Genomic DNA, 26,791 nt, shown 5'->3' on the forward strand with positions numbered 1-26,791 from the left:
ACATAACTCATATGATCCCTGGTGTATGTTAAACCATCTGTAGATTACTTCTAATACTTAATATATAATATGGAGATAGCTATTATACAATATTGGTTGGGAATAATTACAAGAAAAAAATCTGTGTATGTCCAGTACAGATGTGATTCCACCCCTCACACACACCCAGAATTTTTGGTCCAGGATTGACTGAATCCATGAGTACAGAATCCATGGATCCCCCAGCCTGAGTTGCTCAGGAAGTTGGAAGACAGAAGAGAAAGTCCGGAGACTCTGAGTTCTGGAAGATCAGCCAAGTCAGGACCTGGGCATTTGAGTATTGCCAGTTTTGGGCAGCTCTTTGTCATGCAGCTCCGTGACTGGCCACTGCTGTGCACACTTAGATAACCTGAGATTACCAAGATCACTCTCATGCTTGGCTTCCAGTCCTTTCCAAGACCTGCACTCAAAAAAGAACCAGAGGACACAACACAGAAACTTCCAGAACGGAGACCTACACCACTGGGCCCTGAGTCTTCCTCAACATCCCCCCATTCACCCCAAGGGACCACATTCTATTTCAGAACTCACTCTTCTCTCTCAGCATTCTCTGCACCCAAGATGTCCTATTTCACACCTCCCCCTGCTCATTAGGGTCCACAAAGCCTCTGAAGTCCAGCCTGCTAGTATCTTTCCATGGCTTTGACCACTCCATTCTTCAGATACTCGTTTCTTCTCAGTTACTTCTATTCATCCTTTAAGCGTGAATTTGAATAACACCTTCTCTAGAACACTTTTCTTGATGTTTACAGTGGTCTCGGCAGCATGGATTTCTCTACTCATGAGCTTCTTAGGACCTGAGCAGCTCCCAATCTGCTGCCGTTCTCTACCCAAGTGAGCTGGGAATGCATGGAAATATTTTTGTGTGTACTCAGGGGCATATGCACTGCATATACACTGTGTGTGTGAGAGAGAGGGAGCGGGAGGGAAGGGGAGAGAGAGAGAGAGAGAGAGAGAGAGAGAGAGAGAGAGAGAGAGAGAGAGAGAGAGAGAGAGAGAGAGAGAGAGAACACATGCGCATGTGGAGGTCACAGGCTAACCATTATGCATGTATTATTTCGAAGACACTGTCACCTTTTTTTCTTTTAAGACAGAGTCTCTCTCATTGGCTTGAAATACACTAGCTAGTCTAGGTCAGCTGGCCAGTGTGTCCCAGGTATCCTTCTGGAATTACAAGTGCATGCTAATTTACCTCTTTTTTTTTTTTTTTAAACAAAACAGATTCTGGGCCTCCAACTTACATCCTCATGCTCACATGGCAAACACGCTGCTTCCTGAGCCGTTTCCTTGGCTCCTCAGCACAGATATCTGAATAAACCATGAGCCAGATACACAGCAGATGGAAATGTCTCGCCAAGGGTGGAGAGATGGAAGGTGGGAGGGGCTCGAGGCGCTGGCAGTGGGCAAGCACACACCTGAGAACTGGATGGCGAAGCCTTGCTTGCTGGTGAAGAAGTCGGTGCTGAACTGCAGGACGACCGAGTTGAAGGTGCTGTGCAGGTCCTTGGGCAGCATTGGGCCACTCAGCTCCTTGAGGAGGACCCCGCTTTCCACAGGTCCATCCCAGATGCGCAGCACATCATGGACTTCTTCTGTGTCAAACACCAGGAAGTGGAGCCTGGGCAGAGAGAGGAGACAGGAGGTCACTCCAGGCCCTGCCACTTTCTCCCCAGAAACTTCCCATCAGGAGAGGAAGATTTACAGGGAGGAGGGGGAGGCATCGTCTGGAAGCATCCCCATGCTTCCTGCTGGTTGGCTCCATCAGATGGAGCTTGAAGTCATGGGGACAAGGGTGAGAGGGTGTGGATGTCAGCATGGCCACACTCCATCCCTCCTCGTAACTCGCCACAGCCAAGCTCCTGAATATAAATCCTTATAATTCTAGATTGAGAGGGGGCGAGAAAGAATGTGATTCCTTTAAAAAGTCAAGGAGGCTGGAGAGATAGGCTCAGCAGGTAAAGATGCTTGCCACCATGCCTAAGTACCTGAGTTCCATTTCTGGAACCCTTATTGAATATGTTCACTCTCTTCTGGCCTCTGCATACGTGCCAAGGTGTGTGGATGCACAATCTCGAGTGTGTGCACACAGACAGACAGACAGACAGACAGACACAGACACACACACACACACAGACAGACAGACAGACACACACACACACACACACACACACACACACACACACACACACACACACGGTAAGCCCGTATCTGGGTGTCTCTGAGCAGTGTGCTGAAGCTGTTAGCTACAGATAGGGGATCTTTGCAAAGTGATGCAGGCCACACCAGGGCCTCTGTCTGTATGGGAAGACATATGTCACTCCAAGCTCTCAGCCTGGTAGGAACCTCAATTCAATCCCAGACAAAGAAGGGTTTGGTAGGTGAGGTTACTATGGCTACAAACCTGGGTGACAATGACTCTGTGAGTCCATTTCCGTTCACTTTGGGGATACGCTGAGGCTTTGGAAATGTGTTAGAGACAATAAAGAGGATTCCTGTGGACCCGAGCCCGATTCTATCACCTACACCCGAGGCACTCTCACCACCACCAAAGCAGCCCTGGCTCATTATCATTATGCACGAAACCCCAGACTTCACATAGGCGGCGCTGCTTTCTACTGACATTGGTTTCTCTTCACTTATTGCAGTCACTCTAAAAGAAAAATCTGTTTAAATTATAAAAATGAGACACACGCAAGGCAGAAAAGCATGAGGTGCTTTGAAAAATTTGAAGTCTCTCTCATACAATCAACTGACTCTCCTGCACTTTCCACTTACTATTAGCACATAGCCTTTCCCCTTACTCTTATCACATAGCCTTTCCACTTACTATTAGCACATATCCCTTCCACTTACTATTGGCACATAGCCTTTCCACTTACTATTAGCACATAACCTAGACTTCCTCATATACTCATATAGTTAGCTTGTACTCATATAGTTTTCCCCAGCATGGGCTTAATCTTCCCTTCCCTTTTTTTCTTATCTTCCATTGTGTGTATATGTGTGTGGGGGTGGGGTGGGGAGGGGGAACTGAGTGGCTGGCTTTGAATCCACCATGTAGCCAATACTGACTTTGAACTTCTGACCTTCCTGCTTTCTCTCTGCAGTGCTGGGACAACAGATGTGTACCACACCCACTTTTGTGTGATGCTAGGATTGTACCTGTGACTTCACTTATGCTAGGAGAGCTCTCTATCCACTGAATCAGACCCCTGGGCCTGGTTTTAGGTCATGTTCTTTCTTTAATAACATATAGTATGGGCTTATATGCCTACTTAATTTTCTTTTCTATAGAAATGGACAATCTAGTCCCAGTTTCTCATTAAACTGCAAGAAACACACCTATATTGGTGGCTCTTTTCTCATTCTGCTCATGTTTTGGCAGACTTGTGGAAATTCAATTTCAATGTGGTGGGGGAGGGGAGTAAAGTATCTAACCCCCCGCCCCCCCCAATGAAGGTTGTTAAGTCATCCTCTCCTGTGGCTCTATCAATCTCAGTTCCCTCCAAACAGTATCGGACTGCACTATTCTCTGAAAACTCCGCCTCTTCAACACACCAGCTATTATAGTGTTGCAAATATATTCTACATTAAAATACTCTTCCATCTGCCAGACCAAAATGGAACCTCACTGGTATTTTGAATTTAGATAATTTAGTATTTTACATAATGTTAAAACTCTGTGTACACAGTTTTGGGACATTTTTATCTCTTCATATTCTTTATCCATCTTAATTGGGCTACTTTATCTTTAAAAATTCTGTTTGCCCACCAAGCTCTTTATTCGTTATTTTTACCTAAATTGGTTCCTGTTGTGGGATATGTTTTTCGATGCTAGTATTATCTGCTAGTGTCTGGTACCTTTTCTCACTTTAAATTTTGTTTATGGAATCTATTGCTGTAAGGAGCAACTCGAATACATTTATCTTTTCCACAAAGTGTGCAGGGTCTCAACTCCTCTACCATGATTATAAAAATCCCAGCCACAAGGGTGGCAAGATGCTCAGTGGGTAAGGGTGCTTGCAGCCAAGCCTGAAGACCTGAGTTCAATCTCTGGGATTCACATGGTGGAGAGAGAGAGAGAACCAGTTCCCACAAGCTCTCCTCTGCATGCATGCAGCAGCACACGTGCAGTTATGCAAACAAAAAGAACACTTTTTATTTTTTTTTGAAAACACTTAAACCGCTTGGAATAATGGTAAGAGGCAGGAGTGTCAGGGAAACTCTTTGCTGAGGATGAGTGTGGCCCTGCATGTATGCACTCATAGAAGCTGTGAGTCCCTGTCCAAGACCTGTATAGGGCGTGGCCATGGATGGGACGCTCATCAAGCCCCACCCCTAGTTGCGGAGCTACTGCCAACTTTTCTATACAGGTACTGCTAAGAGAACTAATCAGGTTACAACAACAACAACAACAACAACAACAACAACAACACAGCACAGGGAGTTGGGAAGGAGAAGCAATGGCAGGAGACGAGGAACTGGAAGGGAGGAAATAGGGAGAATTTGATCAAAATACATTATCCGCATGTATGGGAGGCTCAAACAATAAAAAAGAGATGACTTTAAAAAGAAGAAAAGAGAGCCAGGCGTGGTGGCGCACGCCTTTAATCCCAGCACTCGGGAGGCAGAGGCAGGCGGATTTCTGAGTTCGAGGCCAGCCTGGTCTACAAAGTGAGCTCCAGGACAGCCAGAGCTATAAAGAGAAACCCTGTCTCGAAACCAAAAAAAAGAAGAAGAAAAGAAAAAAAAAGCAATACTGAAAAGAAAGTCCAAATTGTACTTTTTTCCCAGACCTCTCAGCTCCATACTTTGAGCCTGGAAGCATTAACATTTACTACTGTTATGTTATTTCCTCAGTGATAGCCTCCCCAGTGCCTATCTGAAGGGGCCTCCTCGTACTGTAGATGTTGAAGCCCCCCTGACTCCCTCCTTAGCACCAATCAGTGGATATTCAATGTTCGTATTTATCTTCTCCCTCCAGCCTAAGTGTGGCTCCTGAGAGGGTGGGGCCAACCTTTCCTATTGTGGCTCCATGCTCTGGGCATGCTTGCCTGTTCAGAGGGGGCTGTGACCCACTCCTAAGTAAACACTCTAGCTTCCCTTGACCTGTCCCAATGGAGACTCTGTGGCCCTGCTGAGCCCTCCTTGCTGGGCCGGCTGCTGCTCTTTATGAACCAGGAGCATGGCTCTTCAGTTTCCCCCAGCGTCATATTTTGCTATTCTAACACGAAGAGGCCCCCCTCATCTTCTTCTCCCCTAATGTATTCAGGCTCCTTCTCCAACTTACTCTATCAGATCAACTCTATGGTACCAAGTTCCAAAACCAATGCCAGTGAGATTTCAATTGGAATTGGCCACACGGATTACTACGGAGGAGGAACGCCTTTGTGACTGATATCCCCAAGTGTGAACAGACAGATGACTTGGTTGTACTGCGTCTTTGCTGGTTGTCTTCTTTGCACACTTGGATTCATTTCTCAGCAATTTATACATTTATGATTGTCTGACCTGGTTATAAGTGAGAGTTTGTTTTTATTTCATAGTCTAGACGAAGGATGAGTAGAACATGAATGGTAGTGACTACAGTATTATCTCTCAGGCTAGATATTGTCACTCATATCCTTTGACACCTTCCCCACCTCCTGGAAGAGGCAGTTATGTCGGTGGGCCTGACATGGCCAGAGAAGACCTAGTCATAATGAACGGCATACATGAGGACCACACAAAGGCAAGGCCATGTTCGCTCTGTTCAGCCTAGCTGATCTGATAACCACACACAAAAGCTTCACATCAATGATGCTGAGAAGAGGAGGAAGGGCAGGAGGAGGAGGAAGAAAGAGGAGGGAGTGGGGAGTCCTCTAAATTCGAAGCCAATACACAAACAATGCAATGGATAGAATGTCAAATTCCAAACCCAGGCTGCCATTTCCCAGGACTTGCTGGGGATGCCAACACTCCCTCACACACAAGCGCCCAGGGGTGGCAGAAGTTGGTGAGGGAAATGACAGGAGTTGCTGAGGCACAGTAACCTCTTTAGAACGGAGCACACGCAGGACCTCTCCAAAGGGTGACATTTAAGCAAGATGGCAGGCTCAGAGGGAGCTGGCCACCGCAGAGCAGGCTGGGTTAAGAGGTGGCAGGCAGCGTCCCCCAGATAAAGGGCAGCGTGTGCAAAGGTCCCAAATGGGAAGCTGCCCCAGGGCGTCTGGGCAACAGAAAGGTCGGCATGGCTGTGGGGTGGCAGGCAGAGGCCAGGCCCACTGGGACACTGTGGGTTGGGGAAGAAGTTGAGATTTTATTCAACTGACTAAGCGAAGTTGCTGAAGGATTCCAAGTGGAGGCCTGACAGAGTCTGGTTTGTATTTTAGGATCATTCTTGGCTGTACTGGTGAGAACAGGTAGAGGCAGGCAAGAATAGACACAGGGGCCTTAGCTGCAGGCCAGCACTGACCCCTCTTACGGTGGGGCTTGATGAGAGCCAGGAAAAGACTGGTTATGCCAAGTTACTCATGTTCTCAGTGAAGATTTCCTTCATCCTAAGGAGATCAAAGTCTGTAGGTGCTCATCGGAGCTTCTGATCAATGGAGCTTCTGATCATCCCAGGCCCTCAAACTTGGCCTATCTGCCTCCTGTAGGTGAGAGATGAGGCCCGTCTGCTGGCTTTTAGAGGACTGGCATGGGTTTGAAGACATCAGTACTGTGATCTCAGGTGAGGAGGTATTGGGATGAGATGGTACCTCTCCCTGTGGGTGTCATGCCCATGCACGCATGTACGTGCTTGCTTGCCATCCATAGGCCATCTCTTGGGAAGAGGATGAGGTGTATGCAGTGTGTATAACCATCTTCCTTCAGAGATTTCAGGCTATGCAGAGCTGACTCCTCCCAGGAGCCTGCTGCTCACCAAAGGAGACACCGTAAAACACAGTAAAATGTGTGCCTGGTCTTGAAAGAGTGCCATACACAAGACACTATTGAAACGACAGAGGGAGAAAGTGCTAAGTCTCTGCAGACTGTCTGTCTCCTTGGGTGCTGTTTGCCTTGTGGGTGCTTCCCGAAGCCTCGTGGAAAGCGGGTGGGTTAGGGCTTCACTCCTGCCATTTTGCAAAGGTTTGGAAGTGAAGTCCCAAAGGGTTTAACTGACCGGACAGTAAGGAAGGATGAGGAACCCATGTTGAAACCAGATCTTCCTGGGCCAGGCCCGCTAAGCCCTTTCCTTAATCTCTTCTTCTAGTTTACAGACACAAAGAGAGCTTCAAGGTGCCTTTGAAGCAGGCTTAGATGAAGAAATAAGACAGACAGAGAGGTGGTCAGGAAAGAGTGCAGTTGATACAGATCCATGACGGGAAGACAAGCCAGTTGCCTGCCTGGGCTCAGGCTCCCTCCCACCCCATCACCTTCTCGTCAAGGGCTGGGTAGGCTTCCAGGCCAGACATCTGACCCCATCTGCTGCTGATCTCTATGGCCTAGTACTGTCTGCATCAAAATAGCCAGGAGGGCTCTGGACTGTTAGTGTCCCTAACTCTCAGGGGAGTTTCCATGCAAATCCTTCTGGAACTCCTGGAACTCCTCAGTGCTCTGAGGCTGAAGGAAAACTGAACACATCAGGCTGCCAGACACGGCTCTCTTGGCTCCAGAGGAACCGGCCATAGAAAGGCATGCAAACCGGAGGGCAAGAGAAAGCAAACACTGTGGTGACTGAAGCTGTTGACTTCACACACCCTCCCTCTGACTTGGAGGAGGCAGAGGCAGGAAAGGACCGCAGGCCTTGTCAGGGACCTGTTACCACAGCGTGAACCTGACAGACCCTGTGGGGACCCGCATGATGAGAGATAGATCCTGACTTCAGGGAAAAGTGGCACATTTGGGAATAGCTGCAGGAGGGAGGGGCTCAGAAATCACTCAGACCCCAGATGAGAATGCAGCTTAACGGATCCCCAGGGACACAGAAAGTGAATGGTGGGGGTGGGGGTGGGGGGGGGGAGGGAATCATGCTTGTTCTATGGAACATCCCACCTCTGAGCCCTTGACAGCAAACTTGCTATTAATTATGCCACCGAGATAGCAATACTTGACTCTGGAATTAAAGTATCATGCGATTCAAAGAGTCACTGCTGGGCAGACAAGTGGAGGCTCCAAGCCAGCAGGGCTATTAGGTGCTAGCTTTGAGGCTTTGGTTCCTGGGGTCAGTTGGAACTCAGTTCTCTTCAAAAGTAAGGAAGTTGAACTGGGTGGGCTGCAGGAAGCGCTGTGGTCTTCTAGGCTGGTGACTGCTGTTTTGTTTTGTTTGTTTATTTGTTTGTTTGTTTTTGTAGACTTTTAGCCCAGGTTTCCCTCTTATGTGCCAAGTGACTTTGGACTAGGAGCCCTCTTTGCATTGTTGCCTGTGAGGGACTTGCTAGTGACCAGCTCAGCTTCTAGAACTGTGAGTCACATGTGTTTGTAGCCCGTTGTCCTTCATTTATGCAGCTTGTGGCTGTCACTTGGCGGCGTCACGCTCTGCTACTTTTCTTTCAGAACTCGGATGCCATCACGTGCTCCGTCAGCCTTGGACTCTCTGGCTTATCTCCTGTGTGGATGCTTTTCATTTCTTGCAGGGCCGATGCGGCCGCTGTGGATTTTAATTGTGATGATGTCATTACTTTCTTCACCTCCCTGATTGGTTGCCATCGTTTTCTTTCTCTCTCAGGAGCTCCTCTCCTCCATTAACCTGGCCATCTCCACATCGTAGAATGAAATGGCACAAGCGTGTACAGGGTCTGTTAGAATATCTACTGTCTATTCTGTTTGCATTTTTTGACACCCTGGGGTGGAATCAAGGGCTAAGTATCCTAGTTAGCATGAATTATCAACTTGACACAGCCTAGAGTCATCTGAGAGGAAAGCCTGCACTGAAGTCTTGCCTAGATCAGACTGGCCTGCAGGCATGTCTATGGGCGACTGCCTTGATTATTAATTGATGCAGGAGGGCTCCGGCCATGGTGGCTGGCACCATCCCTAGGCAGGGATTCCTGGGCTATAAAACAAAGCTAATTAAACAGAAGGTCATGAGTGAGCCAGAGAGCAATCTGGAAAGCAGCTTCCTGCTATGGCTCTTGCCTTGAATTCCTGCCCTGATTTCCTTCATTGATGCACTGTGACCCGGAAGTGTAAGCCAAAGAAACCCTTTCCTTCCCAAGATGCACTTGACCACAGTGTTTCATCACAGCAACTGCATGAAACTAAAACACTAGGCAAGGGTTTTGCCACTGAGCTGCAACCCCAGTCTTGGTTCTTTATATTTCTTTCTGTCACCTGGAGTATTAAAAAAGAAACAAAAAAACCTTTATTTAAAAAAAAATGGTCCCGTTTCTTTAGAGAAACACTTATTCATTTTTCTCATGCGCGCTGTTCTTTATGAAACATTCCGTGCATGTATCTTATTTGTGCATTATTATTTTTAATCTGTCCCTTTGAAGGGAGAGATCGCTACAGGTCCAATGTGCCAGCCAAGAAGGCAGGTGGTTCTCATTCCCCTAAGAGACATTAGAATTCGCGCCCGGATCCTAGGCTGGCAGCCAGAACAGGGTGTGTTCTACCTAATTCAACTACTCAGGGTGGTTTGGCTAGTTTATCATACTTGGATAATTTGAAGTAGTTTGTGTTTCTTTCTCTAGAGGCAATCCATGGAAATGAAATCACCAGGACACACTGCTGCACTTAAAATCACACTTAGAATATTTATATATTAAAGCCACATTAACATCAACCAGACTGGCTACCTCTTTTCCTTCAGAACAATGTTCTGGCTCTTTCTGGCCATTTCTTGACTCATTGCAAACTTAAGGCTTTTCAAGCGATGCCTGCTGGGTGTGCTTATCCGTGCGGTTCCTTCAGGTGGTTGCTCTCACTGTGCAGCTACAGGGACCTCCTCTGTTTAAAGCAACCTTCTGGAAGCTGCTGAACCCCAGGTCAGTATTCCTGGCAAGATCTGTGAACACAAGCCTTGCTTCCAGTGCCTTCTGCCTCCTCCGGGCCAGCTGCCTGCTTGCTGGCTGACTGCTGTGGAGAACAGCTCTGTACTATGGCAGATCTGAGACTGCAGCAGGGGATCCGGGCTCGCAAGCACAGCCAGGTATTTTGTCTGGTCCGGCATCCTCCCAGGAAGACAAGTTCCACTGAGCAGGGAAGCTGGTTCCTCAGAACCTCCTCTTGGCAGCCCTGCCGCTGGGTGGCCAAGAGCTAGAAATGAGGCTCACAGCTTACCTTCACCTTTGTCACAAAGAAGAAGTTCTACCGGTTAAAACTAACAAAGAGCTTCTTACTGGCCAAACAAAAGGATCACAGCTCTATGAGTATTAGGCAAATAATCAACATCCAACAGCAAGAAGGTCCCCACTGTCCATGGGTCCCAGACCCCTGCAGGAGGGCACACCTATAAAGGGCCATCATCTGTGCCTTCCTGCAGCTGCACTATGTAGTCCCCTTTTCATCTGGAGCTACCTGTTCCAACTGTACCTGTATGCAAGAAACTCTCTTCCAAATGTTACCACGGTTGCCAAATGGTCATACTAGGCCCTTCTCTGGTTTCCTAACCAATTTCTATCCTGAGTTTCTACCGTCGATATTCCTGAAGCAGCGAGGTCACCTTCTCAATTTAGATTGTGAGCTCTTTAAGCATGGCTTTGTGCATCTATGCTTTCCTCTATTTTGTGAGCCTGTGAGGTCCTGCCTACCAGCCTTCACAGTAAACAACCTACTCTTGCTGTTGTTGCATGTAAGATCTAGGCATATAATTGTATTGGTATGTGAATGTATGTGTGTGTGTATGAAAGGGTACACATGTGCATGTGTATGTACATGGGCACCTGTGTGGGTACAGAGGCCAAGGATCTCTCACTGAACCTGGAACCTGACAATTCCATAGATCAGCTGGCCAACGAGCTTCAGTGACCCACTGTCCCCCAGCACTGGAACTACCATGGCTGACCTTCACTGCTGAACCTGTTTCTTACATGAGGATCCCAACTGAGGTCTTCATACTTGTGCAGCAGACACATTATCCACCGACTGTCTCCCCAGCCCCACTTTCTCTGCTCTTAAGTACAGCAAGAAAAGTGGTTTGTTTCTAAGTCCTTGCTTCCAAGTGCCACCTAGAAGCATGACCCAGACAGGTCTACAGTCTATAGTGTCACATTAGTCTGGAATCTTGGCTCATTTGGAAACAGAGGTACTGTTTCCAAACCTCTCCTCTTCCTCTGCTCAGGAGACTGTAAAGACAACACAACCTTGGCGTCTCATTTTTCTCCAGCTAGTTCTGTATGTTTGAATGTAACCAGGGTTGCCAAATGGTCATACCAGGCTCTTCTCTGGTTTCCCAACTAATTTCTACCCTGAGTTTCTACCATTGATCTTCCGAATTCTATATTCATCAGTCACGACCTGTAGCGAGGCATCTTTAAGAGAATTGGGTCTTCCCAGGTAAACACACAAATCCTTACTAGCAGAGCCTCTCAGGCCCTTCCCTCTCCTTTCTTCTAGAATGGAACACAGATATTATGCCTGAAGCTGGAGCAGCTGGCCAGATAATCACGAGATTGAAAGGCTCAGAAAGGCCCAGCAGTAGGCAAGGTCAGGGTGTCACAGAGAGCTGGGCCAGGTCTGGATGGGACCTTAAGATTCTTGTTTTGGAGGGGAAAAAAAAGAACTCCCCATCTGTGGAGCTAGCTTTAGTACGTTTTTCTATTTCCACTCCTAATAGATATAATTTCTCTCTGAGACCTTGAAGGGAAAAGACTGTCTTATTTATACTTATACTCTGGATGCCTGGCACCATGCCTGGCACTGGGAAAATGCTCCACTTCTTTAGTTAAACTGAAAATTGTTACTTTCTTCAAAATGTTCCAGCAGTTCCCGTTATACTGAGAATGGATTCAGTGGCCTCCTGGCCTCAGGACTCCGCTGATCCCTTCCTCCTGTTATACCTACCCACCATACAATGCTAGCACGGTGGGCTTTGTTCCTGGATTGGGCTTTTGTTACTCTCCCCCAGTTGGAATCTCCTTCTGCCCTCCAGGAAGGACTTCCCTCTCTGCCTTCTGTCCCTGGATCCTCTGTGGTCTGGGCTAGTGGCATCCACCAGCTGTTTGACTGTGGTCCCTGAAGCTGGGGTGGGGCTTCAGTCTGTTCTTTGTGCTGTCCCTGCACAACACAATAAAAGTTCTGGTCAGAGAGGGTCTCTCTTGAATGCCCACTGTTTAAGTGTAGCTGGACCAGGGTCAGAAGGGTGGTGGAAAGCAGACACTCGGAGCTGTGTGGGCCTTCAGGTGCTCCTTTGTAAGACAGGACTGACAGACACCACAGTGGAGCCTGGCATAACACAGGTGCTTGATAGAGAGTGAATAGAGGGGCAGAGCCATGTGCCTAAGCCTTTGTCGCGTTTTCTGCTCTCTCTGAACTGCCCCCTCAAATCATAAGAGGGAAAACTCTGGCCCTACCCTGGAGATGGAGAGGAGGCCAGGACTTTATTGGGTGAACCTCCTGTTTCCTGCATCGTTACCAGGCGGAACTGCACTGAGGGAGTCATGTCCTACACCTTACTGGGTACAAACTCCCAGGCCTTGTTGGAGCTCCTGGGCACCAGGAAAGAGCACCCACTAAAGGATATGGAGGTCTCTGTATCCAAAGGAAAGGTTAATCTGCCACCCTACTCTTGCTAAGCATACCAGGAAGACCGACTCTCCAGCCAAAGTGGGTCTGGGGGCTTGGCTAGGTTCATGCAGGTACCCAGCTGCCCCTCTTGGGGTTTTCTGAGGGGATTACTCTTGTTCAGCTTTTGGGCTGAACCTGGCAATAGGACCCCCTGGACACACCCAATACTTCAGCAGGGTGGGGTCAGGTGGCCCTGAAAGGCTTCTTCAGTCTGTGCTCCCAGGAGCTGAGGCCATTTCATACCCTGCTACCTATAACTTTCAGGACAGGGACCTACAGCCTGCAGTGTTTAGGGGGTGCACTGCCTAGGTAAAATTGACAATGCTCCAACCCACTTCTGGGCAGCTACCATTCTAAATGATTGTACACATTAAATCCCTTAACCTACTCAGGGAGACAGTACCCCTAATCACCATTCCACAGGAGATCAGAGAAAGGCAGTGCTGAAAGAGGGCCGCAAGCTGAGCAGCTAAAAAGCACACAGGTAGCCCTGTGCCCGAGTCCAGCTCCTAGCTATGACTCAAAGTGGCATGATCAATGAAGCTCGAGGGATGTCAAGAATCCAGTTGAATAATCAGGCTGAATGGCCCAACCGCAACATGAGGTCGATGCTGAAAAACAAGCCGCGTCATATAACAAAACAAAAGTGTGTCCTCAGAGGGATGCAGATGATGGCACATTGATAAAAACAAACGCAGGCTGTCAAGAGCAGTTGGAAAACAAAAGGCTTGAAGTGGAAACAATAACAAGGTTTCCAGGATGCACAGAGAGGGGATGTTGATGGGGGGAGAGGGGTAGGGATAGGGAGAGAAGGGGTGGTGATGGAGAGAGGGGAGATGGTGATGGAGGGAGAGGGAGGGTGGCGATGGAGAGGGAGGGATGGTGACCACTGGAAACAGGATCAAGGAACTTTCAATGGTAGAAGAAAACCAGAGCCAATTAAATCAGATCAGCCAAGGATGGGAGAGTCAACACCCAAAGAACTCAGTGGAAAGCATAACTTTTGTTTGAAGAAAGCAGGCTATATGGGATGTGAAAGAAATATAGAGCCTGGAGCCTTTTCGTATATTAAGCATCTGTGAAAATGAACAAAACAGAGAACTTGAAAAAGTCAAAAGGGCACAAGTGCAGTAGAAATAAAAATACAGGAGGCCAGGACAATGGTTCAGTAGGTAAGGTGTTGGCTTTAGGACTGTGAGGACCCAAGTTCAGGTCTCTGGAACCCACACAAAAAGCCTTAGATTGCAGTCCACTCCAGTGCTGGGGAGGCAGGCAGAGCAATGTCCCCCGGCCCTGGACGGACAGACAGGCTAGCTCTCTAGTGGGCTCAGTTCCAGATAGAGTGAGAGGGCTCGTTTCAGAGATTTCAGTGAAGAACAACCAAGGAAGATACACAATGTTGATATCTGGCCTCTATGTGCAGTGTACACATGTGCATGAGCACACACATACACACACACACACACACACACACACACACACACACACACACACACACACACACAGAGAGAGAGAGAGAGAGAGAGAGAGAGAGAGAGAGAGAGAGAGAGAGATCCAGATTGTGCAAATTATAGTATAAGCACGTAGTGACTTTAACAAAATCATTAGATTTTCCTGGGTTTTAAGTTGAATGCGGAAGTGTTTAGAAGTGGTCCCAGATAGTGTCTGCTGCTTACAAAAGAGAAATCCTTTCACCCCCAAGCTGCTGGAAGCAGTAATGGATCGTGAGGTAGAGGATGGGCACAGAGATGCCGTGTGGAAAGCCAGCCTTCCCACAGGGCACCGAGGGTGCAGAAAGCTGATGTATCTGGAGGGAGATTCGAGGTCATGTGTGAACATGTGTTTTCAAAGAATATACCTTAAGGAAATAATTGCATACATGTTCAAAGATTCACATACACAGTGTTCATTGGAGCGGAAATCTGAAACTATTCACTTTATCCACAGGGGAGCAGTTCTGTCAATTATGGCTCAGCACACAATGGGCTTCTCTGCACCCTTCAGCCAGGGGAGTGATTTCTTAATATTGACATAATAAGATCATGACCGTGGTTAAGTGCTAAAACAGAAAAGGCAAGTTGCTAAGGCAGGCAACGAGGTGGACTTGTTTAAGAAACCTCACTTGCTAGACCTGCTCTGTGTACGTGGGCTACACAAGGTTACACAAGATGCCTAAAGGAATTAAAGGTGAAAGGGGGCTGGAGGGTACTTTAGGTGGCGTGTGTGGAGGAGTAACACCACACAGGGAGATGTGGGGACTCTGGACGTTTCCTTTGTGACTTTTGTTACTGTGGCATTTTGAATTTTTTTTTTAAATGGCTCTGTTTTTGTTAAAAAGAAAATGTGGGCACATAGGTGCCTGAGTGTGTGTGCACGGAGGCGGGGGCGGGGGTAGTTTATGGTTCTCTCCTTCCATCATGTGGATCCCAGAATCAAAGTCAGGTCATCAGGCCAAGCCATCCTGTGGCCTCCTATTTTTTTTAATAGAAAAATTGTATAACAATATTCAAGTAGGAAAAAAAAAACCCTCCATGGGACTCAAGCACAAAGAGTCCCTCCAGATTGGTCAGTTATTGTCTCCTTTCACTTAGCGGCTGGTTATTCAAGGGCAGATGAAGTGGAGGGGTGAGGGGTGAGAGGGAAAGGGAGAGGGGCAGAGGGAGGAGGGAGAAGAGAGAAAAGAATGAGGGAGACGGGGAAGTAAACAGGGAAGGAGAAGGGACCAAGGGAAGAGAGAAGGAGAGAGAACAGGGAGATGTGCACACATCTGTGCAATGTGTACAAATGTAGAAGATGATGGAGCTGGGTGGAGACTCAGTGTGGGGAGTGTCCTGTCCCCCATTTTCATGCCCAGCATCTCTCAGGGTGGCTGGAAGACCTTTGTCTCCTCAGCAGTAGCACCTATGGAGGTAACTGTGGCTGTGAGAAGCTTGTCTGAGTGAAGGCTGGTGCTATCTTCACAGTCTTTCTACGTTTTTATTTACTTGTTGTGTAATGTGTGTGCATGTGGCATGCCATGATTGGAGAGGTAGGGAAGTAACTTGGGAATGTTGGGGTACACGGTGTGGAGGTGTGTCTCTATATATTCAGTGGTTAATTCTGAACTGGCAGAGAGTTAAATTGTGTCAGGATCTCGGTCTTGTTATTTCTAGGACCCATCATGGGTCTCACATTTTGTAAATATTTGTTCTTCTTCGCCTGCAATCTAGAATTGTATCTGATTGTCTGTAATAAAGATCCGACGGCTAATATCTGCATAGGAAGTGAAAGATGGAACTTCCCGGGCAGAGAGAGGGATGCTGGGAGATTTGGCCAGTGGACCCAGCGGTGAACATATGGAACCTCAGAGGGCTTCCATAAGCTCTCCAGTGGGCTTTTGAATGTGTCAGCCGAAGAGTGGTTTTCAGAGGAAAGAAAGAGAAGACAGAAGAGATAAAAATCCCAACCACGCTCCCGCAGTGGCATGTGCTGGCTATCGCTGTCCCAGCCTTTCTGTGTGTTTTAGGTATTCTTTCTTGCAGCACCAAACCGGGGAACGAGAAACCATCATTTTTCATATTTACCGAGAGTGAAGTGAGTTGGCAGGAGCACTTACACATCCTCTGAAGTTGGTCCTTTCTTCCTCCTCTCAGTTGCAGCTACCTGGTACAAGTCTCCTCATCCAGCAAACCCTGGCAACAGCCTTCTGCAAGGACTCCCCAACACAGTCTTTCCCTTCAGCCCACTCTCCATAAACCTGCCAGATGTCCAAACTAAGCACCCAGCCCAAGGCACTCTGACATAATAGCCCTTGCTCTGCTGCCCCCAAATCATGGGACTTCTTCTATGCTGGGGATGACCCCCAGGTCCTGCTCCTTCCTGAGGGAGATGGATATGGGGAAAATACCTTGCCTTGCTAGGAAGCTGCTTCCCTGCCTCTGGCCTACCTCCTTGGCTACCTGGCAACTTTCTCACCATCTTTGAGGGCTCAGCTCTGGTGTTAACTTTTCCAGGATACCTTTCTGAGCTTTCTGATCTGCCTTTACATTCCTTTCCCCTTCAACCTGGTTCTGTGCCTGCCTGCCTGCAGGATTCCCTTTTGAACAGGAAGGACAGAGCCTCTATATAGTTAACAGAGTTGTGACATGAGGGAATGAATGAGTGAATGAATGAATGATGCTCCATTCAGGAAGGTCAGGAGAACCCCGGATTTGCATATGCATGCTGCAAACCATGCATATGCATGCTGTAAAGCCACTCATTCTCCAGCATTCATGGCTTGGTCACTAGTTACCAAAGGTCGGTTATAGAGTCATGAACCACACAACTCCCTGTACATCCCAATCCTTCCCTCTCATTCATTCATTGGGCTCTCTTGGCTGTGAGCATCAGGCTTTCTTAGCTGTGAGTGTGCCCATAGGGGCTCATCAGCAACTTAGTTCTCCCAGGCTGTCATCGCAGACAAGTGGTGAGAAACAACATGGAGGTGTTTGTCGGCTGAAGCCCTGGTGGCCCTGAAGGCTGGAATGAAGTGCTCAGCTGTCACTCTGACATGTCAAAGGACCTTGTTAGGGGCCTGAGAGTCTGGTGAGTGCCTGAAAGGTCATTCCAGGAGCACCATCACTTTATGACATTCTAAGTTCCCGTGTGGGCTACTGGCATGTCATGGGATGTAATTCTGAAACGTAGACAGGGTGAGTACTGTGTTTCCTTAATTCTAAGTGAATGGTGCATACTAGGGAATATGAATGTTTATATCTTGTTCAGTAATACATTCACATGTATTATTCCTCTTGAAATACTCCTACTGAAAACCCTACTAGTCACAGCTCTTTCATGGTTCCCTCTTCATCCTTAATCTTCCTTGATGGTGACTTCCTATGAACTCTCTGTACTGCTAATAACCTCGGTGAACCGACTCTGCTCAAGACTTCCTACGGCTCTCCCTTATTCATTAGCATTTAAGGTTCTTTGTAACCAGACCACTCTAATCCCATCTGGCCCTTATCCATATGCAGCCCCTATTCCAGCCAGCCTGCTCTCCCATTCAGCCCCCTTGACAACAAGTGGCAAGTGTTTTTTTGGTAGCTCTGGACACTTACCCAATGGTGCATCCAGCGTCTGCCTCGATGGTCCAGATGCAGTTGAGATTGTGTTCATAGGGAGCCGGGTACCCGGGCGACAGCACCTGCCCTGACACCTCTCCTCTCACTGTCCCTCCACACTCAGCTGAAAGAAATTGCGACAGTATCATGGGGTGGCCTGAGCATCCGGCAGTCACTGAATGACCCCCAGGTCCCTCTAGCCCATTCCAGATGCATAAGCAGAAAAAGCTCTCTAGGCGAGACTGGTACACAGAACTAGAAACAAATTCTTAATACTCAGTAATAAATGACATACAACCCAATTAAAAAGTAGGCAAAAGATTTTAGTAGACATGTATCCAAAGACAATCTACGAATGGCCAGTATGAACTTGAAGAGATGCTTGCCGTAATTTGGAATTGTTATGGAGCTGAGAATCAAAACCACAGTCATTCCCACCAGGATGCCTGTGACTGAAAGGTGAGTGTTGGTAATAAAACATGAATTGTGGGTGAGGCTGTGGGGGAAGGAGAGCCTTCATATTGCTGGTAGACAAATGGACAATGATATAGCCATTTGGGGAAGCAAGCTGGTAGGTAGTTCCTTAAAATTGTTTTATGTAAGTCACCATACGATATAGTAACTCTTCTCTCAGAAGATGTGAGAACATATGTTCACATCAAAGCTTGAATATAAATGTTCTTAGCAGTGTTATTCATAGTAGACAACAAGTGGAGATAACCCAGTGTCCATTAGCTGAAGAAAAGAAATGCGGAATATGGTGTATGTCTCTAACAATATGTCAGCCATCAAAAAAGAATGTAGGGACATGCTAAGGTGTAGATTTGGAAAAGATGGTGCTAAGTGGAAGAGACCAGACACAAAAGACTATATATTATGTAATTCCATTAATACAAAATATCTAGAATAAGAGAAATGGAAGGTGTGTTGTGTTTACCAAGGCTCAGGGGAGTGTGGAGTGACTATTAAAGGGCAGTAGAGTTTGCTTTTGGGGGAGAACTGCTCAAAACTGAGGGGAAATGGTGATAGAGGCCCCAGGGATAAACAAAAGCAACACAATTGTGTACTTTCAATGGGTTCATATACTTGTAAATGAAATAGCCGCCTAGGGGAGGACTAGCTGCCTACTTATGACCAAATTCCTTGGAGCTTCTGGAGGCACAACAGGATGGAGTTGGCACCTGGTCGTGAAGCAAAGGGACCTGAGATAGCTGCCAGGGAACACATAGCTGACTAGACTCAGTCTTTCTCTAGTTCAGGGCCAGTGGAGGAAACACCACCGAACATCTGCCCATCCTGGCACATGTGCCATCTTAGCAAGTGCTGGGACTCGGGAGGAAGAGACCAGGTTCCTCCCTGGTGCAGGACAGAGAGTTAGGGAGGCTGTGGATTCAAATGCACCATGAAGGAGGAGCCAGATCTGGGAAAACACCTGGGTGGTGGCAGGGGAAGCTGGGAAGGGCATGAGGAAGAGACTTACAGTCAGAGGGAAGAGGAGGGGTGTGGTAGTGCAGGCTGGGGATGCGCAGTGGTGGACAACGGGACTAGGGAGCTGGGCAAGCCTGGGGTGTTGAAAGATGATGTATACCAGGCTGCTGTGAACACACTTTGCTGCTGGAAGAAGTGCAGTGTGTATACGTGGGAATGAAGTCTTCTGGCAAAGGTGAGGTAGGAGGACTGTAACAGAAGCTCCGAGGGACACAGAGGATTGAACCTCAAGGCAAGGAAACCAGTGGAGAGACCTGGGCTCTAGAGGCCTCTGAGTGGCTCTCTTAACCCAGGAGCCAATGGCTTCCTCAGCCGCGGCCTCCTCTAGTCAGGTCTACTTCCAAGACCCCATCCCTAAATCTGAGACATTTTCCATGTCATCCCTACTTTGTCTTCCATGCTGGAGTCTGGGCTCGGGCCCTCTCCACCTCTCAGCTGGTACAGTACTATCCGAGGGTCTTCCAAAGTGAGGACCATGCCAGGCTTCTGGAGCAAAGCCTGCACCCTCTGGTTGATCTTCTGTTGGCGTCCCTGACTCGAGAAGGAGCCCTGGTCCCGACAAGTGTGACCAACTAACTCCATAGCCCAGACAGCCTCTGCTTGGACCAACAACATGATAAGAGATGTCCTCTCTATGCCACCTTTGTGACGTCCTCTTCCGCCCAGGTAGAGTGGACACTATAGCTCTTTGTGTCTCCAGCAGCCCAGTGTGAATGAAATGAGCATATCGCAGGTGTATTAGAATAGCGTCTGTCTCCCTTGCCAGACCAGGCTCTTGGAGGCAGAGACTTTGTTGTTGACTGCACATCGAGTGTGTGTTAGGGTGTTGGGCACACAACAGAAGTTTAATAAGTATTTACCGAGTGAATGGATACATGGCTCAGTGAGTAGATTATTGCCTCCCAGGAAAATTACTGTTTCTGAACCAAGGAAGCATGAGGGAAAGCGGAGAGGTTTGAGGCTGAGCTGTTTAGCAAAGGGAGTGATTGGTTAAGCAAGGAGCTAACCGCTGGAGAGGATGGGTCCAAAGTATCAGAGGGGAGACTGACCTTCAACCATCGCTGTGGCTGACCTTCAAGCATCACTCTGACCCTGAGGCTCACCTGGGGCCCCTAAGGAAAGGATGAGAGAGGGACCTACTTCTAGCAAGTGTTCAGGGCACTAGCCCTTCTGTTTTAGCTTCCCCATTGAGCCTCCATTCTATGCTGCTGCTGCTGCTGCTGCTTCTGGGGTGGGTAGTTCCAGCTTGCTTGAAAGGCAAGAGGTAAATGAGCCTGTGGAGGGGAGGAGGGGGAGGGGCAATCTGCCTGGGTGCAGGAAGCTGGGAGAGAGGGAGGCCGTCAGTCATGACCTTGGCTTCCGCCTTAGGGTGGGCGTTTGGAGACAGCAGCCCTGGGGAGAGCTCCTTCCTTCTCAATGGGGTTAGGGCTAGCAGGAGGGCAGGGGGCTGGAGTAGACCAGCCTGCAGCATTCACTAGCAGCGACTCCTTGAGGTTCCACTTTTCCTGGTCTTCCCTTTTCTCCCCATCCTGGAACCTTGGCTGTCAGGCTTGGTCTGTGGATTCTCCTTATCAACGAAGGAAACACTTGAATATTTAAAGCTGGGGCAGTCACTTCAGTAGCCCATTCTACCCTTAGCATGGTGTGCATAAACACACACACACACACACACACACACATGCACGCACCACCTCACTTTTCTAATTGCATTGGGGCCTGTGGATGTCTCACTGAAGAACACTTTCAAGGCTTAAGGCCCAAAGTATAGTCTTCCCAGCCCTGTTTGCCTGGGTCCTCTAAATCCAATATAACTGACATATTGGCCAGTAGCGGGGTCTGACAGGGAATCCTTTCTGCAAAGCAAACAGTTACCTTATGGGAGCCACTGCCTCTCATTTGTTTTTGCTTGCTTTGATTTGCTTGCCTTGTGGTACCGCACTGCTGTCTGTTTATGCATGTGTGTCCCTGGCTGGCCTGAGTGCTCATCACTGAATTCTAAGCACCTATGTAGGGCCTTGAACATGAAGAAAGATGGAAATAAAAAGAGGAATAGTCACAGATGGTAAAATCCTAGTGCTGTATTGCCACTGTCGGCAATGGGGACAGGAAGGTCTTTGGGGCCAGCAAAGACCAATTGGCCAACCCCTGGTCTTTTCCAGTGAGAGACCCTGCCTGAATACCCCCAAAACCCAAGTAGATGACTCCTAAGGAAAGACACTGAGGCTGACCTCTGGTTTCATACACACACATGCATGCCTATCTATGTGTGCACATGCACACATACACGCACACGCATATGCACACACACATGAATGAAAGAAAAGAGGGCAGAGATAAGTCTACTGCCTGTTTCAACCTCAGTAACACAGGAAGACCAAAGGTCTGTTTATGGGCTGCCACTGTCTACTTTCTGGGTTGAAATTCTTTGTCCTGACCTTCTGTGTGTCATGTGGGGACCCAATGACAATGTAGTTATCCAGGGGAACAGGACCAGCCATGGTCACCAAGGTTTCTCACCATGCTGTTTATCCAGCTGGCCCCGTATGTGCTCCAGCTAGACCATCTGCCTACTCACCTAACCCTCCCAATGGTGAGATCTTCTCTACCCTCCCAAGTCTCAGTGGAACTATTAATCCCAGTTCACAGCTCCCTGTTTGTTGAAAGACTCAGATCAGAGCTCTGTGGCTGGGACTCTTCCTAACAACAATCCATCTGTGCCCCTGCTATCTTTGGTAGATCATGGGTTTTCCAGATCAAGTCTGTCCCTATGGACTTTCTTTTTCTCCCTCTTATTTCTCTGCTTCCACATACCCTGACACTTGCCTGCCTCTTTCTAGCACGTGTGGTTTGGTAGGCATTCATGGTTTCCCCCAGTGTCTCCTTCCTACTCATCACATCCACCTGTGTTGCACAAGTGCATTGTGGGTGTTGGGCACAAGAAGCCTGACTGGTGAGATCTGGGTTGGGGGAAACAGGATGAGTAGGGCTATAAAATTCAGAGCAGCAGGGACGTGAAGGTCAGACAAACAGAATGGTAGCAGTCGGCTTATTTTTCCATTTGGCCTTGGACCACTGCCTCTGGTCTTGTGACACAAGCACAAAGTCTCTTGGCGGGGCAGGGAAGGGAAGGTGCATGCTAACACCACTGTCTTCTCTAAGCAAAAGATCAGATCTAGCTCATTGCCTTCGTCTTCCAGAATTTTGCTAAAAGAGGGAACACAGATTCATTTTACTTATAGGGAAACTGAGACCTGGAGCGAACTGGAGGCTCATTTGAGTCTTGGTGTGGCAGGAGCCCTGAAGTCACCTCTTCATTTGGACAGAGACTCTCTACCACTTCTCCATTGCCTGTGCTGCTACTCTGGGGACCATGACTTGGCTCGGGCCCCACAGTCTGCATGTGTGTGACAGTGGTGTGGATTGCACTGCCTGTGTACTGAGGTGTGAACTGGAGGAGATGGTCAAGCCACAGTGCTCACTAACAGGCAGAGTCGTTCCTGGCTGACGGCCCCGGGCCCTAGATGCCCTCCTTGAAGCCAGGGCTGGAGCTCAGGTTAGGGAAGAATCAAGGAGTTCCTTGCAAATCAAGAGGCTTCGTACCAACACAGGTTGGCAGCGGTCGGTCCCACGTCCTGCGTTCACCACTCAGACACATCAGTTCCTCGCTGCCCCGAAGACTGTAGCCAGGGTCACAGCTGAAGGTCACCGAGCTCCCTGCAAAATGACCTCCATCGTGAACCTTGTAGCCGAACTGTGGGGTCCCTGGGTCCTCACATCGGATGAGCTCGAAACCTGGGGAAGACAGAAGAACAGTAACCATGGTAACAGAGCCAAGTTGCTTCTCTCCTCCCCCCAGTTTCTGTCCAGAGGTTCCCCCTGGCCACCACTGTGGGTGTGCCAGCCTCAGGCTCCTGACCCAGCCCTATTGCCATTCTCTGTGGAGGGAGTATTTCTCGGCTGCTTTATGCAAATAAAATGCAGATTTTAATAGTGGGCATGCTTGGGGCTGGATTTTCTCTTTCTTTGCTTGACAGTGTAGCATCTAGTGAGTAGGATCTGTGGCTTCCGTTCTGCTCGCTGGGACTCTGCAAGGAGACTCAGCAGCACAAGGAACATCACCATGCAAGCAGCTGCATTGAATGGGCTGTAGGAGGAGGGGTTCCCATGAGCTCCCACTTTACTCCGTGGGACTCCTCAGACCTTGCCCCTCGTTTGTTATTCATAGGGGTCTTGCAGGTGGGTGTAATTATGGGCGCTCTGCAATTGAGAGCCTTGACTTGGGAAGGTTAACTAAATTGTTTGAGAGTCACACCGTTTTCAGTTAATAGAAACGGAATTCAAATGTGACTCTAGTTAATCCGGTTACACGGAGCCACTTCTAAAACAGGGAAAGACATCTTGGCACCCAGGTGAGGGAAATCCAGAGGTGGCCCATTGGGCTACCAGAGTCACTATAACTCAAGTTGCCAATCTCAAGTAGTGAACAGCCCACTGTCTCTCACACTCACATAATGGTGAAGTTATTGTCACAGCTGTAGAACAATTTTTGTCATCTCAAGAAATTTTATATGCATTTTCCCCTCACTACCGCAGCCAACGTCCCTTCTGTCTCTATGTATCTGCTCTGTGAAGTTCTTAAAATGTGTGGCCTTTATGTCTAGTTTGTTTTGCCCCAGCTCATGTTTAAAACAGTGGCTTTCACCCTTCCTACTGCTGTAACCCAGCAGGACAGCTAATCTTGTTGTGGTGACCCCAACCATAAAATTATCTTCATTGCTACTTCATGTAGTTTTGCTATGAATCATAGCTATGAATCATAATATCTGATATGCAGGATAACTGCATATCAGATACTGCTATGAATCATAATATCTGATATCCAGGATAACTGATATGTGATCCCCCTGCAAAAGGGTCATTTCACCCCTAAAGGGGTCGAGAATTACAGGCTGAGAAGCACTGTTTTAAAGTTTCATATATGTTAAAGCATGACTCGCTTCTTCCTTTTGGTTGCCAAATACTACTCCGTTGTATGGACATACCACATTTTCTATCTCCACTTGTTAGTTACTAATTGCCCGACAGACATAAGTGTGCATTCTTTATTTCTACTGGGCAAACAAGTTCATTCGAATAAAATGAAAAAAGTCTGACATCACAGTCTATCCAGACCCAAGAGAGACTTACTAGAGAACTGAAGTTCAAAGCCTTTGCTGGTGTTTTCTGCATCTGTGATGAAGTCAAGCCACAAGCTGCTAGACGTGCTGTTCAAAGTCACCCCCAACATCTCAGAGCGGCTGAAGACCCCCAGCAAACGGGCGGAGTTGTTAGTGCCGTCATAGACCTGGAGAGCAGAGACCCCAATCCAAGCACATCAGAGTTGCCTATTTCAAAGCAGGTCTTCTCACCCTGCGGCCCATGTTTCCCGTGTGTGGCCGCTTTAACAGCTGCTAGAGTGGCAGGTAGCCATCAGATGCTGGAACCGTAGCAAAGTGAAGCCAGCCCCTGAGTTAGCTGCCTCTTTCCCTCGCTGTTAGTGTTGGGCCCAGTGTGTCTCTAGTCTCTGGGAGCCAGTTGCTACTCTAACCATCCTGTGGCAATCTGCTTGTTTCCTCATTGCTCAGATGCCACTGGCCCACTCTTCAGCAGCCTTGGGAAGCCAGGCTGGGGCTGCTTGATTTCCCCCAAGCCATCTGTTTCTGTAGACAGCTAGGCTGTGTGCATCACTCAATATAAACTCTTGCCCTTCCAGTAGATGACACAGATATTGTTCTGGTTGCCTGTGGCAGTGTTTTGCCTTGACCATTCTACTGGGCATGATCACTAGGGTGCAAACAGGATATAGTTTAAAAAATGACCACCATGTTATGGTGACCTGCCTTTCCCCAGGGCCAGCCTCTGCCCCTTCCTGGCATAATGAGAGATCCAGCCAGAGCCTGCTGGGTTTGCCAATAGGGGAATAGTGCTGGCATCTGGCTTCCCTCATTCCCATCTGTCCCCTGAACTTCGGAGTACCAGCAAAGGCAGCAATCATCAGAATAATGAACTGGCTCCCCAGGTCTCGAGGTGGCTGCTCTTTTCTAGATAGTTGTACAAATAACAACAGAAGTTGTGATTGAGTGAGAGACCCCTGGCGCTTTGGTAAATATCAAAGATGGGATCTATGGGTGGGAGATGAATGTTTGTGCACGGCACACAACGTGGTGCCAGCTGCCAGCAAATTGGAGCAATATTTCTGCCCTTCCATCTCAGAAGCCAAGCCATCCTTCCTGCTAACAACAGCTCTGTGCACTGCAGAGTTTTGTGGAGGCTCTTAGAACCCAATCCCTTTCCCGACTATTCTATTCTAAGAATTCTGGGCTTCCATTCCATTCTGAGACGACACCACTTCAAGCAGCTGAGACCACTGCTGTGTCCAAATTGTTATAAAAACATCATTTAAAAAGTGTGTGTGTGTGTGTGTGTGTACGCCAGAGACTTGGTGTAAGTCTCACATTCTACCTTATAAGATGCAGGATTTCTTGCTTGCTCAGGCTAACTCTTGTTTGCTACTGCACACACCAAACTAGATGGCCCAGGAGCTTTCAGAATTCTGTCTCCACCTCCCATCTTGCCGGATTACAGATATACACTACCATATCCATCTTTTATACAGGATCAAAGGATCCGAACTCAGATCTTCATGCTTGCATGACAAACTCTTTACCCTCTGAGCTATCTTCAGTGCCATTAAAACATGTTTTTTAACCCATGAAAACATCTTTTGGAATCAAAGCATCATCTTACGTAACCAGATACATGGTGCTTCTTAGCGGAGAAGGAGAACAGACCACTGAATGTAGGGTTGCTGTACCCAGGAATATCAAACCGGGTCAAATTGAGTCTTTGTATCCCATTTCCACCTAACAGGGAAAAACAAGGCCAGATGCTCAGCTTAAAAAATAAAAATACACCAGGCAGGTGGAGCTCAGAATTGGGATACAGAAAATGCTCCGGGACAAGCAGATGCATCCTTTGACAAAGAAAGTAGGGGAGGAAAGGGAAGCAAGACAGGAAAAGCTACAGGTTAACAAACAGTCGACAGCAAATCCAGCAGGCAGATTTTATGTGGAGCCTGGCTCAAATAAACTGTAAATCCAAACTTATACGATGGCATTTATGAGATAATTTGGAGATCTCAACATTCCCTGAATGTATGGTGGTGTTAAGAAATTATTGTTAATTAATAAGTGTAACAGGTGTAGGATTTTTCCCCTCCTTAATCTCAAAACATAATTTGTTCTAATCCATTAAGGACCAAAAGGTTATTTGTATCATTGCGATAAAATATTCACTGCAGAAAAATGGATAAAACAGAAAAGCAGGAAGGAAAGAAAACAACAGTTTTCAAGCCTGTGGTGTTCCTGTGGAGATCATCCCAGGTGTACTGGCTAGTTTTGTGTCAACTTGACACAGCTGGAGTTATCACAGAGAAAGGAGCTTCAGTTGAG

At 47.8% G+C, this 26,791-nt stretch overlaps 1 protein-coding gene across 1 annotated transcript in view; it reads right to left on the bottom strand.

The window, feature by feature from the left end:
* The window catches only part of Csmd2 (CUB and Sushi multiple domains 2), a 574,744-nt gene that overhangs the window by 120,901 nt on the left and 427,052 nt on the right, over window positions 1-26,791 (bottom strand). The window contains exons 23-26 of the mRNA XM_029476560.1: window positions 24,489-24,645; window positions 22,902-23,093; window positions 17,811-17,937; window positions 1,455-1,657 (exon numbers count right to left, since the gene is read on the bottom strand). Coding sequence (XP_029332420.1) covers window positions 1,455-1,657; window positions 17,811-17,937; window positions 22,902-23,093; window positions 24,489-24,645 — 679 coding nt within the window. The remainder of the gene's footprint in view (window positions 1-1,454; window positions 1,658-17,810; window positions 17,938-22,901; window positions 23,094-24,488; window positions 24,646-26,791) is intronic.

The sequence above is a fragment of the Mus caroli genome, unplaced genomic scaffold (genome assembly GCF_978045245.1).
Source record: "Mus caroli unplaced genomic scaffold, Mus_caroli_1 scaffold_6, whole genome shotgun sequence".
NCBI lineage: Eukaryota > Metazoa > Chordata > Mammalia > Rodentia > Muridae > Mus > Mus caroli.